At 49.1% G+C, this 12,542-nt stretch overlaps 1 protein-coding gene across 3 annotated transcripts in view; it reads left to right on the forward strand.

The window, feature by feature from the left end:
• Window positions 1-11,370, forward strand: part of LOC119446065 (rho guanine nucleotide exchange factor 10-like protein) — a 56,724-nt gene extending 45,354 nt beyond the window's left edge. For all 3 annotated transcript variants that reach the window (XM_037710394.2, XM_049663870.1, XM_049663869.1), the window contains 6 exons: window positions 5,065-5,216; window positions 6,518-6,663; window positions 7,087-7,261; window positions 8,772-9,023; window positions 10,069-10,285; window positions 11,204-11,370. In XM_037710394.2, the coding sequence (XP_037566322.1) occupies window positions 5,065-5,216; window positions 6,518-6,663; window positions 7,087-7,261; window positions 8,772-9,023; window positions 10,069-10,285; window positions 11,204-11,225 (964 nt within the window). In that variant the 3' untranslated portion in view covers window positions 11,226-11,370. The remainder of the gene's footprint in view (window positions 1-5,064; window positions 5,217-6,517; window positions 6,664-7,086; window positions 7,262-8,771; window positions 9,024-10,068; window positions 10,286-11,203) is intronic.
• Window positions 11,371-12,542: the final 1,172 nt, after the last annotated feature.

Consider the following 12,542-nt stretch of genomic DNA (forward strand, 5'->3'; position numbering starts at 1 on the left):
CTATTATCAACCGCAAATCTGATGTAATCGTTTCGTTCCTGCATCTGTTTACTGGAATTATCTCGTCATCGCACTGGAACCGTGTTGGAGGATCTTCGAAACTCTGGTTATCAGCGGCCTCACCTCCACAGGTCGCTTGCTTCAGTTTTCCTGGTGTGGGCTTGGTGAACGACGCCTAGGCAATCTTGGGGACGCGCGTGGGCTAGGCGATCGGTAGCGCATGGGCGACGGTGACTGATGTTGGCGAGGAGCAATGGGGCTTTGGCGCGTGGACAAGTATTCTTCTATCTCTGCTGGCCGTTCACCGTTTCGGGGACATGGTGCACTTAAAGGAAAACCTCTTAATCCAGCTTGACGGTATGGGCAGAACCTATACAGGTGACCCGCTTCTCCGCAGTGAAAACACAGAGGTCTGCGTTCGTGGTCACGCCAGACGTCGCTTTTCCGGGGCCTTTGTTCCACAAAACGAGGTGCACTACGTGCTGGAGGTGGATAGGCAGCCGGTGGTTCCAACAGACGAGGTGCACTGCGTACTGTCGACGGGTAGGGAACGGTCGTGGCAACTGCTCCACTACTGTGCACCGCGGGTTGCCTGAGTACGTCGGCGTACGTAGGGGTGCCCCGCATCGGCTGTGGCTCACGCTCTGGATCCCTTATGACCTGCCTCAGTTCGTCCCGGACAACGTCGACGATAGATAGTGCAGTTGGAGCCTGAGGTGTCTGCAACTTGTTGAGCTCTTCCTTGATTACTGACCGGATGAGCTCCCGCAGGGCTTCAAGGTCGTTCGGCATGCCTCCAGAGAAGACATGGGCAGGTGCACAGCTTGCCTCCCGGTTGTATTGCCGAGCCCGCTGTTCCAGCGTCTTTTCGATGGTTGTTGCTTCGGTTCGGAACTCTGCGACCGTGCGCGGTGGGTTGCGGACAAGAACTGCGAAGAGTTCTTGCTTAACCCCCCGCATGAGATGGCGCAGCTTCTTATCTTCACTCATGGTGGGATCAGCACGCTTGAACAGGCGCTTGAACAGGCGGGACATGTCCTCGATGTACATCGCCACGTTCTCGTTTGTGAGCTGGTTCCTAGCTTGAAGGGCAATTTCCGCCTTTTCTTTACGATCCGTGCTGGCGTATGTTGCTAGCAGTTGTCGTCGAAATTCCTCCCAAGAGGACAAAGAGGGTTCGTGGTTCTCATACCACGTTCTTGCGAAGTCCTCCAAAGCGAAATATACGTTACGGAGCTTCTGTCTCTCATTCCATTCATTAAAGCTTGCCACTCTCTCGAACAGTTCCAACCAGTCTTCCACGTCTTCGAACGAGTCTCCATGGAATGTTGGTGGCTTGCGAGGTTGGCTTACGACCAGCTGTGCCGGTGTTACCTGGCTAGTCATTGTGGCGGCGTCCATTGTCCGAGTTTCTCTTGGCGTGAAGAGAAGAGGGCCGAATTCGGGAGAGTCACCTCGAAGACGGCGGCTGATCCGCTGGTGCACAGGTGTCAGCTCCGCGGGATGGACTCGCTGGTGGTCGGGGCTACGCTGACTTTCGTTCGTGGGACTTCGACTCATACCCAGCACCTCCACCAGAAATGTAACGATGTTGAGGAACACAGGTTAAGAAAACAACGATATTTAATAAGGGCGAACCTGTGCCCACGACTTAAAGTCACTGCGGTTGTCAAGAATGCCCGGCAGTCGCGTTCTAAAACTGGCGTTCCAACCGTCTTCTTCTTTCTTCTCGAGTCCTGCCTCGTGCGCGTGGCGCATGCGAGCCGGGTCCAACCGGTTGCTCGTGCCACGAAGATCGCTGCCTGTTGCTGCTGAACAACACCACGGAACGGCGTGCACATTGTCCAATACGAAGGGCGCGCAATTTGAATGTGACCAAGTTGTCGCGGCAATATGTAGTTGGCCGGGAACAACGTTTAGGTACGCCCTAAACGATGAACAAATTAACCGCCAATGCCAGTTTAGTGGCTACTTACCGGCCGGAAAAGCACTACGTCACCATGCTCTCAAACACACGCACTCACACAGGCTTTATTTGCGGGTTGGTTGGTAACAACTTTATTGATAGTCCTGCAGAGCGTTTGCCAGTAGGCAGCAAAAAATCGGTAATCTTCACTTGCCGCCGTGGCGGCCTTGCCGTGACAACGGCATCTTCGAACTTGATAAGGCCGCGAGCCAGTTTGTCCATGAGGCCCCGCTTACTAACTAAATTAACAAGCACATAGTAACACGTGCACTCGTAAATATGAACACATCTCGCACGATGACCGCAGAAATTCGCTGTGAGAACGCTCACGGCAACAGCAGCGAGCGTGCTGGCTCTCGCTTCATTGCAAACTAGACGTCGAAAGCACAGTGCATACGAAGCTACCAGCGCTAGTTGCACTTTGTCTGCAGATTACTTTGAAGATGAGGCCCGTGCGGGCTCGCACTTTTTCCACGCAGCAGATCGCTTTCAAGATACCATATTTTCTCGCATATAACCCGCACCAAAAATTGGAAAAAATTGCTTAAAAAGTGGGGGTGCGGGTTATCTGCGAAGATTCGCGAAGGGAGGGGGTGGGGGTTGGCTTCACGGCAACGCGCGGCCTGCCGTGCAAAGTCCGCGTTGTCCACATGCCTATCGACACCGACGTGTGTTAAGCCAATAAGAGGCCAACACAGGTTATAGCCAGATCCACATCCATAGTCTGGTTAGGTGCTTTTCGCACGCTTTTCGCATGAGTCAGGTGCCGTTTCTTGTAAGCCCAGTTGGCACAGTTGGCCAGCCTTGTTTAGGTATCACGAGTGTACCTCGGCGGCAGTCTTTCACAGTGAAAGAGAAACTGAAGATCGTAGCCGCTGCTGAAGAAATCGGCAACAGAGCTGCTGCAAGATGGTTTTGAAGGCGATTACGTCTTTGAGAGCAGCGATGAAGCCTCGGATGGCAGCAGTGAATCGGACGACAGCACTGACAAAGTTGCGGCAGTCATTTTGAAATAAATTTGTTTTGAAAACGAAATGATGATTGCGCGTAGTTGTAACTTCCTTGTCCTAATTTTTTCGGATACGCGTGTGGGTTATACACGAGGTTATTTTTTTTCTTTTTTGTGGAGTTCAAAGTTAGGGGTGTGGTTTATATAAGCAAGGGCAGGTTATACGCTCGAAAATACGGTACGGCGGCCGCCGCCGAAGTAAACCCCTCCCTTTCTCGCCTCTCCCGCCGTGCACGACAGAAGCAGCGCGCTTCCGCCGCGCCTTTCTCCCTCGCACGCACGAGATAGGTGGCTGACCCTTGCAAGCTTTCGGTCGCACATACAGCGTACGGTGCACGGCGACGATGTTACCATGTTTGCACTTTCTACGGAACCTCAAAGCGAAGTCCGCGTTGACGGCAGAAATGCGCTTCGCAATAAAATGTACTTCTACGCAGTTATTACTTGAATTGGATTCGACGTCGACAGCGAATTCGCACCCCCTACCGGCGGCTTCTTCGCGTTACCGGGAGCTAATCTCGAAGGCCATGCTTTTGTGCGCCGCAATCGGCAACAGCTTAATGAGACGGAAATACGTCACGGTGGCCACGTTTTAAGCTCACTATTGCTGGTGGCTGTTGTCCGGGCGTTGCAACTCGAGAATTGAACGTCTGCGCACATGAGATTTTGCTGATTTTGTGCCTGTGTGTGTAGATAAAAAAAAAATAGTACGCACGAACCGTTTGGTGGGTAATGAGCGACTACGTCTTAAGCGGTCAGCCAATACATGGGGTTCAATGTGGGCTAGGTGGGGGAATCTTCGCGACTACGTTTAAACCGCAATTACATATTAAGCGGGTACGTATTAACGAGGTTTGACTGCACTTTCGTGTGGAAGGCGAGACGATGCCTGTCCAGAGGCGTAGTAGCAGCGTCAAGTCCTATTTGCCCAAACTTTTCTCCGAGATTGGCTGTGGGGGGTGTTGTTTGCTAGCCACCAAGGTGGCTAGCAACTGTCATTGTGCGTTAGCTCCCGGTAACGCAAAGAAGCCTCTGGTAGGGGGTGCGAATTCGCTGTCGCCGTCGAATCCAATTCAAGTAGTAACCGCGCAGAAGAACATTTTATTGCGAAGCGCATTTCTGCCGTCACCGTGGACATCGCTGTGTGTGCTAGCCACCTGGCAGTAGCTAGCAACTAACAGAGTACAAGCGAAACAGGAAGCCTTCCGCGGGACAGTCCTGCAAAGAGCATGAATGATTGCACCGATATCCCACAGCTGGAGAGAAACAAGTTCTTCTCGTGCCCAAGCTATCCGTGCTGTAAGGTTGCACTAGCATCGGAACACTCACGCCATCTCTTGTCATAGGTGTATAGCTACGACACACAACTCTCCCCATTGCTGTGTATGTCACGCGGTCAAGCCAAACAGTCAGCAGATGCAAGAGCTGTTCGGGGAAGACGAATACCAGGGGACGTGAGAAAGTATATTTCCATTAATTCGACTCCGGTTATTTAGGTTTTTCGGTCAATTCGATCCCAACCGAAAGTCCTGGCCGGCGCCCATACATTTCTATGAGTGCAAACTTTCATTATTTATTCGGTCCTAGAATTGGCCTTCGCCGGATAATTAAAACTTGGCCGGTGGGTGGTCAAGTTTTAAAAAGATCCCTAGGTGGTCAAAATTAATCTGGAGTCCGCCACTGCGGCGTGCCTCATAATCAGATCATGGTTTTGCCTCATAAAACCCCAGAATAAAAATTTTTTAGGTGGGGGTGGGGTGAGTGTGTGATGTCATCAGCAAAATTGCATGCAGTAATTTTGGGGACCAATCAGCAGTGGTGAGCAGTTGGTACTTGTTGCTGAAAAGTTTTGCTTGACTAACACTCTTAGTTTTCTTTTTCTTTTTGCAGTAGCAGTTGGCAACATGGCGAAACAAATATACGGACTAGCCTGCAAGATCTCGTGTGAAGTGCTAATTGGTCAGTGCTCAACATTGCTGATAACACAAGGGATCATCACTGTGCATTGTTGCGTGTCTCTGCTAGCCACATTTAACTGTTGCAGTTCTGTACCGCAGTTCTGAAGCCTAAGGTCGCATCTGCCGTGCAGGTTGATTCTGCTGCTGGCTTCATCTCCGGACAAGTGGACCGAAGTGGGCAGCACAACAGTGGTGGCACCTGTGACCCAGATACTTTACCACTGCGAACGTGTGTACGTGGCCCTGAGCAACGGCTCTCTCAATATCTACCAGAGGGACTCAGGTAGGCTGTGCCTTGTGTCTGTAGTACATTCGTGTCTATCCAGCATAACATGGCCATGCTTGTAGTGTTCCACCTGCATTTTTTTTTTTTTTTCTCTATCTGTAACTGGGGTAATGAGAGATTGCTTGAGGCCTTCACATCATGTTCTGCACATAAATTAGTAATGAGAGATTGCGTGAGGCCTTCATCATGTTCTGCACATAAATTAGGCTGATGGTGATGATGATTGAGTACAAAATGCAAAGCAAGAGAATCAGTACAGTCAAACCTTTTCATGTCAAGCCTAGACTTGCTGAATAGTCACCTGCCTAAAGAAGTACAGGAGAGAAGAATTAGGTTGGGCCACATTTGTAGATTACTTACGTGAAACGGCAAATAAGTTCCTTTTACAAATGCCAGAGATAGTGTGGGTGCAGTTGACTTGGACAGATGCAATTGTTGCAGCAAACACTGATTTGAGGTTTATTATTGGCTCGAGTGCATGATGGCTACAGCCAGTGTGCAGGTTATAATTGTTAAGGTGCCTTTATGGGCTTGGCCTTAGCTAGGAATTAAAATAATAGACTCTGAATCTTACTGCACACAGTTGCTATCACATGCATCAGTGCACAATTGCTGTCTTCTCAAGTAAAAAAATGCTTAACCTTGCACTCGGCCGCGCAACGCTTGAAACAGCGAAGCTGGGTGATCGTAGCCTAGCATTTTCGGGAAGTGCGCGCAAACTTTTCATCTGATTACTCATGATGATGATGATGATAAATTTTTTTTCGCGCATCTCGGACTTACGGCCATCACTGCACATTGCATAGTGCAGGTTGCAACACCGACACCGCGTTCCAGGAGACCCACTCCAAGAATGCGTCTCATAGCGTGCAAAACCTGTTCACCTCGCAGAGCACGAGCGTACGAACGCGATAGCTGTGGACGAAGACGACGACGCTCGAACGCAATGATATGGTTCACATAAATGCATGCTCTGCAGGCGTGGCTGTATAGCCTAGTGGTTACGACGCTCGCTTTGGGACCGGGGGTACGCGGGTTCGTATCCCGCCTTGGCAAGAAAGTTTATTTTCTTTCTTGGTAGTTTCTTGCTATGCACCATAAATTATGGCTGGCTTAAACAGCTTCACTGTTAAAAAAAATATTGGCTGTTTGCTTATAAGGAACAACTCCATCTATTTTTGTATCTCTTTCTACAGTCTTTGCCCTCTTTGTCCTGTTGTCTTTCTTCTTAGTGCATATTTTTGACACTTTGCACTTGTCAGAACTATCCTTTCTCTCTCTCTCTCTTTGTGCCTAAGCAACTGGTGCTTGGGATCTGGAATCCCCTGGTGTTCTCGTCCTGGGCACGGAGCCCATAACATCCCTACTTCCCCTGGGAACTCTGCTGTACTGTGCCTGTGCAGACAAGATCTACGTGCTTGATGCATTTACGTCGGACATACAGGTAGGCCTCTGTGCTGATTGCACAGTGTTTACTATCTTAACTTTGCTTGGTATGGGAATGTCTTTACGAGACATTTGCTGCATTCGTCAGTACAATAAAGCCCACAGCAGCAGCTGTTGTTCCTGGGACCAGAAATCCAGCTGGCTTTCTCTCATTTGTTCACTTTACTGTTTGGCATTTACAATGATAACACCAGATGCATGATACTTCATGTACACCTGTGTTGTTTACCAGACCTGAATCAGTTAAAGAAGTGGTCACTGATTCTAAAACAAACATTTCTTCAAGTATTAGTGGTTGCATTTGACATGACAGGAGGCTCTACTGGTTTCAGCCGTGGCGACAGAGCTATGTTTGCTCGAACCATGTTTGTAAGTGTGGGTGCAAGTGTTTCATTGACACTGATGAGTGCTTGCTGTGCAGAGGACGCATACTTTGAACCAAGAGGAAGGTGGCCAGGCCTACCTCATGGCTCATTCGGGCACGGGACTTTGGATTGCACTGAAGAACTCATCTCGCATCAGCCTCTACCACACAGAAACGTTCCAGCACCTACAGGATGTTGACGTTGCTGAGGGTGTCAATCGCTTCCTTTCAGGTGGGTGGTTGATTGGAGATTCCATGCTTCACTCGGAAGGCATGGTCATAGAAAATGCAGTTCATTCTACTTACCATATTGCATAATGAACACACTTTTTTTTCCCCCGAACATTTACACAAAGCTGGGGTTCATTATGCAAGGTAAAATGTTGAGCAATGTTTTTTCCGTGACTACTTCTAAGCCTTAACATGCATGCGATGATTGTGGACATTGTTAAATTAAAACTGAGGAACAGAATGGCTTCACTAAATTGTGCGGAAAAAAGAAAACTTGTTATCTTCAATGGAATTAGGTTTGGGAAATTAAAAAATGTTTGTTATGTCAGGTTTTGCTAAATTGAGGTGTGTTACCATATTTTCCGGTGTATAACTTGTTTTTTTTTTCTGAGTTTTTTTTCATCGGTGCATATTGGCCCTTATAAACATTTTTTTCTTTCTTTTCCGGAAAAATTTTCAAAATCGGATTGGATGCTGTGGCCACGCGAAGTGTGCTGGGTTGACCTCCTCTGGCAATTGCTACAGGTTGTGTGCGCGCTATCGATGTACCGGGTTCTTGTTGTGATATAGTAGCCGAGCACCATGCGAGGACGGAGCAGCAACGCAAGCGGCGTCAGGCCGACCGCGAGTAGACCAACCCCGAAGTCGTCACATCTGCAGATCGTTTTCAAGATACGGCGCGCACCACTCTGTAACCTAAACAGTTGCTATCAGAGTACAAGCCAACCCCTCTCCTTTCCGCGCTGCCTTCCCGCTTTCCTCCCTTGTGCACGATTCGGCTCACCATTGCATGCTTTCCCTCACACATACAGCATACGGCGCACGGGGACGATGTTATTGTCCTTGGACTTTATACGGAACATCGCGGCAACCGCGACGGCAAAAATGCACCTGAAGTGTCCATAGCATTGCTATTGCAATTGTATAGGAATGGCACCCATACGCTTGCATGTGACACACATTCACGAAGTGAAATGTCACTAATTTTTTTTTAAATCGCTTACCGAATGAACGGGTGCATCGTATACACCGGTGCGACTTGTATACATATTTTTTTTCCGGAAAAACTGCTGTTTGAGGGGGATGTGAATTATACAAAGGTGCGACTTATAGACCAGGAAAATACGGGATATTGAGATTTGACTGTACACATATATACTGTGAGTGAGTATATTACACAGGATGGCTGTCTGGCCTGTGTGCACTTTCTCTTCATGTTATTGTGCAGTAAAATGCTGGAGGATGCACCACTCACTGAACCAAGTGCTTGAGTTGCTGCACAGTTCATGAAAGACACCTGTAGTGACATCCTTTGCACCAACAGTAGAGCTGTGGCAGAAGTTGTGTTGTGGGCACTATTATCTTGTCTGCTGTGCAGAATGTGCTGGAACTTTCTGGGTGTTTCTAAACTGATCCCTTACGTGAGGAAGCTGGGACTGGTGTGTGGCTATATTATGGTAAAAGCATGTCTCAAGCCTCTTGGCATGTGCCCACATCTGCAACACGTGCAGCCAAGCAAGGCAGTGTGCGGCCAGCTGTGACAGTGACCTCCCTGGTGGCTGGCCCGGGCCTGCTGTGGGTGGGCACGAGTGCCGGGGTGGTGCTAACACTGCCGCTGCCTCGCCTCGAGGGCGTGCCCATCCTGGGAGGCCGCACCTACCTGGCGCACCATGGACACCGAGGACCAGTCACCTTCCTGCTGTGCCTACAGCCAGCGGGTGCACCCGTCTCGTCGTGGATCTGGCAGGGCCCAGCAACACAGGGTCAGCCAATGTTGCATTGCTCTCTCTAGCAGCACAGGATGCAAGGCCAGTGCGAGGCCAACATCGGGACTCATTAGTGCTATATTGTACCATGTTGGCCCAACATTGGCCCTATATGTTACGCTACTTTGGTTAGGCTTCCTCCTGAAAAGGGTACAGTGCGGTCCATGCTTAGAGCACTCTAATATGCTGCTCTCACTTAGCTGGTGCTTTATGTGCAAGTGCTGGCCGAGGCTGTGTCAGTGTGCACTGCACAGGTAATGTAGAAAGGTGCCAACGTCACCAGCCACAAGTCATTTGCTGCAAATCTGGACGATTGTACACTTGCCTGGGGGGAAAGCTTGTAGGTGCTCTATGCGTGTGTTTGCTTTAACAGTGAACTGCACTGAATATTTTCCATTTACTTTCGGTGTGGCAGGAAAGAAAGCTGCGTAACAAACACTGTGCTGACTTCTCAACATGACTTCAAGCACTTGGGTGGTGTATTAGAAGTTTCAATCACCCAAGTGCTTAAACATGAGTGGTGGAAAATTCCAGCCGAGTTCCCAAAGAAATTTTGGGATTTGTGGCACTTGTATGCAATTTTATTTCACATCTTGCCAAACCTGTTCACTATATTTATTTTTGCATTGTTGGTGAAATTTTGCACCACTGTACTTGTGCTTCCTGCTAAAGTCTTGAAGGATTGGCAGTAAGCGTACAATAAACAGCTGTGCCCCCCCCCCCCCCCCTATCTAAAGAAACCAATCCCCAAATTTGGGAACAAAACTGAATGAATAAAAATGCAGAGAGGCAATTGCTTTTTTTTTTTTTTTCATCGCACGTATTAAGCCCCTCAGATGTGTGACAATAGAGCATTGCAAAAATGCCTCTGGACAGCACTTCTTTCGCCTCATTGGGCTTTCTGAAGGAATATGGGTGCGAAAGTAAAATGTGCGTGACAAGTAATTTTCTAGCCCAGTTTATAGAGTTCTATGGCCAAGCTTACACAACCTACACACTGGATGCCAGTGCTCATGTCATGACTTTGCACCAACACTTGCAGACTTCGGTTGCCCCAGAAGAGGCGGGTGCGGAGCAGCTTGCGGAAGAAGGCGAAGAGGAAGAAGAAGAACTGGCGAAAGCAGCGAAAGATGTGGAAGGAGGCGATGCCGCGACAGAGGAGGCAGAGCTGGACGCAGCCAGCACGAGCGGTGTTCAGAAGCAGAAGTCAGACTCTGTCTTGCCCTCGACACCTGCCAGCCACAAGCTGGGAACAAGGGGTAGGTGGCGTGGCGTTTCCTATGCTCCCAGTATGTACACGGAAAGAAACCTTAATAAGAGAATGTTCAAGGGACACTAAAGGGAAATGCGAAATCAGATGGCACTGTTCAAGTATTCTTTTGAAACTCTTATTTTCGTTTATTCCATAGTAATGGATTGATTATTGGAAGAGAAAACGAAGGTCAAAGTTTCATTTCCTGAATTTAGCGTGCGCCAGAACCTCGGGACAGTTCCGTTAGAGTGATGTCACGGATTTCGAAAAAACTTTTTTTTTTTCAGATTTTGGTCGTTGTGGCTCAGTAAATGTTTTTGAAACTGCCCAAGTTTAGTCTTTGGCCTTTCTAGAATACAATTTACTGATAAAAAATTAACTAGGCCCAAGTAGATGGCTTCAAAATATGCGAAGCCACGAAAGGCTGGTGCTGGAACGTGAATGCGGCGTCGCCACCCACCTTTTGTTTTCCGTATTTTCTGACTTTCAAATCCTCTTTTTTTACAGTAAGAGTGGCCTTTTTGGTCTTGTAGAAGGGTAATTTACCAACACAGCTGGAAATCATTTTTCTCTCCAGTCCCCCTTTAAGTTAATGAAGCTATTGCCAAAGGCCACGTCTTCTAGGTTTCAACCTACTGCAGTGAACGAGTCGTGCTAAGACAACGTCGCTGTTTAGGTTCCTGGCCACCATGGTCGCATTTTTGTCGCGATGGAAGGCAAAAATTTGCTCAAGTACCTGTGCTACCCTCGCCAATAATTGTTGCTGGCAGCGCAGCACTAGTGCCATCTCCAGTTTTAGCCGCCGTAACCACTGTCGAAACCAGTTCCCACCATTGCACGTATGCATCATGTCAGATAGACACGCATAAGGAAGGAGCTCAGTGTCTCGATGCTGATTGCCTCTTGTGTTTGCCTTGCGACACAGCGCTTCGCCGGACGGCCACTGAGAACATACACATGTCTGGCGCCAAGACACTTCCCCGTGGCCTCTCCCTGTGCGCCCGGGCCAACGCTGCAAGCGGACTGACCCTGAGCAGTGCCGGAGGCGTGAGCACCGACAGCGGCAACGACAGTGGCAGCAGCCCCGAGGCGAGCCGCAGCGAGGTGTACGGCCTGTACGCAGACCTCATGAACGTGCACGACTACGAGAGCCACGAGCAGCTCAACCGCAGTGACCCAGAGCTCATGCACTTCCACTTCGCGACACTGGGGCGCAGGTGAGCACGGCATCTTGCCTTTTTTTGAATTTATACGCATGCCGGCCTGCACTGGCTGAAAATCTGGTACAGTAAAAGCTCGTTAATTCGAATTTCACGGGGACACTTAACAAGTTCGAACTAACGAGAGTGATTAAAGAAAGCCACATCAGATGACAAAAAAAAAAAGGTAGAGCACCTCTAGGTACATTTACTTGCAAAAAAAAGTCCGTAATGGTTTTCTGCTTTTTGCCTCTGAAAGCGATTGCTGCCGCTTTATCTTCCAGAGCTCGAATGAGCCGGAAAGCATCGTCTTCGCCTTCTTCGAAACTGAAGAAAAGCCGGGCGTGATTCAGTTTGTCCATCACCTGTGCCAACGAAGGTCGTACCGGTGTTTCACCAACATCATCATCATCATCATTCGCGTCGTCATCGTCCACGGCTGGGTTTTCATCTTCGCCGACGACTTGGGCGATGATTTCATCATCGGTCACGGCACCGCAGACCACCGCACAGCTGTCGACATTCACGTAGTCGCTGAAGTCCACATCGCCGAGCACCTCCCGTACATGAACCGGAGCGCGGACGTTCTCTTCAACTTCATTTGCGTCTGCGTTTAGGGCTCCGAAACCACAGTGCCGGAAACAATTTGCAATTGTTTCTGTGGTTACCCGATTCCAGGCACGCACAAGCATGTGCAGGGCTGTGAGCGGAGTGACGGTGTAGCTCTTCTCATTATCGGAGCACAGGAGCAACTTCTCGAGAACGTGGCGTATATAAAAGCTTTTCAAAACTTTTATAACGCCCTGATCCATAGGCTGAAGAGCCGCAGTGGTGTTAGCCGGAAGAAAAATCAGCTCAATGGCTCTCAACTCGACTTCCACCTTGTGTGCCGAGCAGTTGTCGACGAGGAGGAGAATCTGCCTCTTGCCGAGCTCAAATTTTCGGTCGAGTTTCCTTAGCCACTGCTTGAAAAGCTCGCCCGTCATCCAGGCCTTATTTAGTGCATAGTCGGCCGGCAGCGTGCGGATGTTCTTAAAACATCAAGGCTTTTGCGACTTCCCTATC

This window comes from Dermacentor silvarum, chromosome 3 (genome assembly GCF_013339745.2).
Source record: "Dermacentor silvarum isolate Dsil-2018 chromosome 3, BIME_Dsil_1.4, whole genome shotgun sequence".
In the NCBI taxonomy this organism is placed as follows: domain Eukaryota; kingdom Metazoa; phylum Arthropoda; class Arachnida; order Ixodida; family Ixodidae; genus Dermacentor; species Dermacentor silvarum.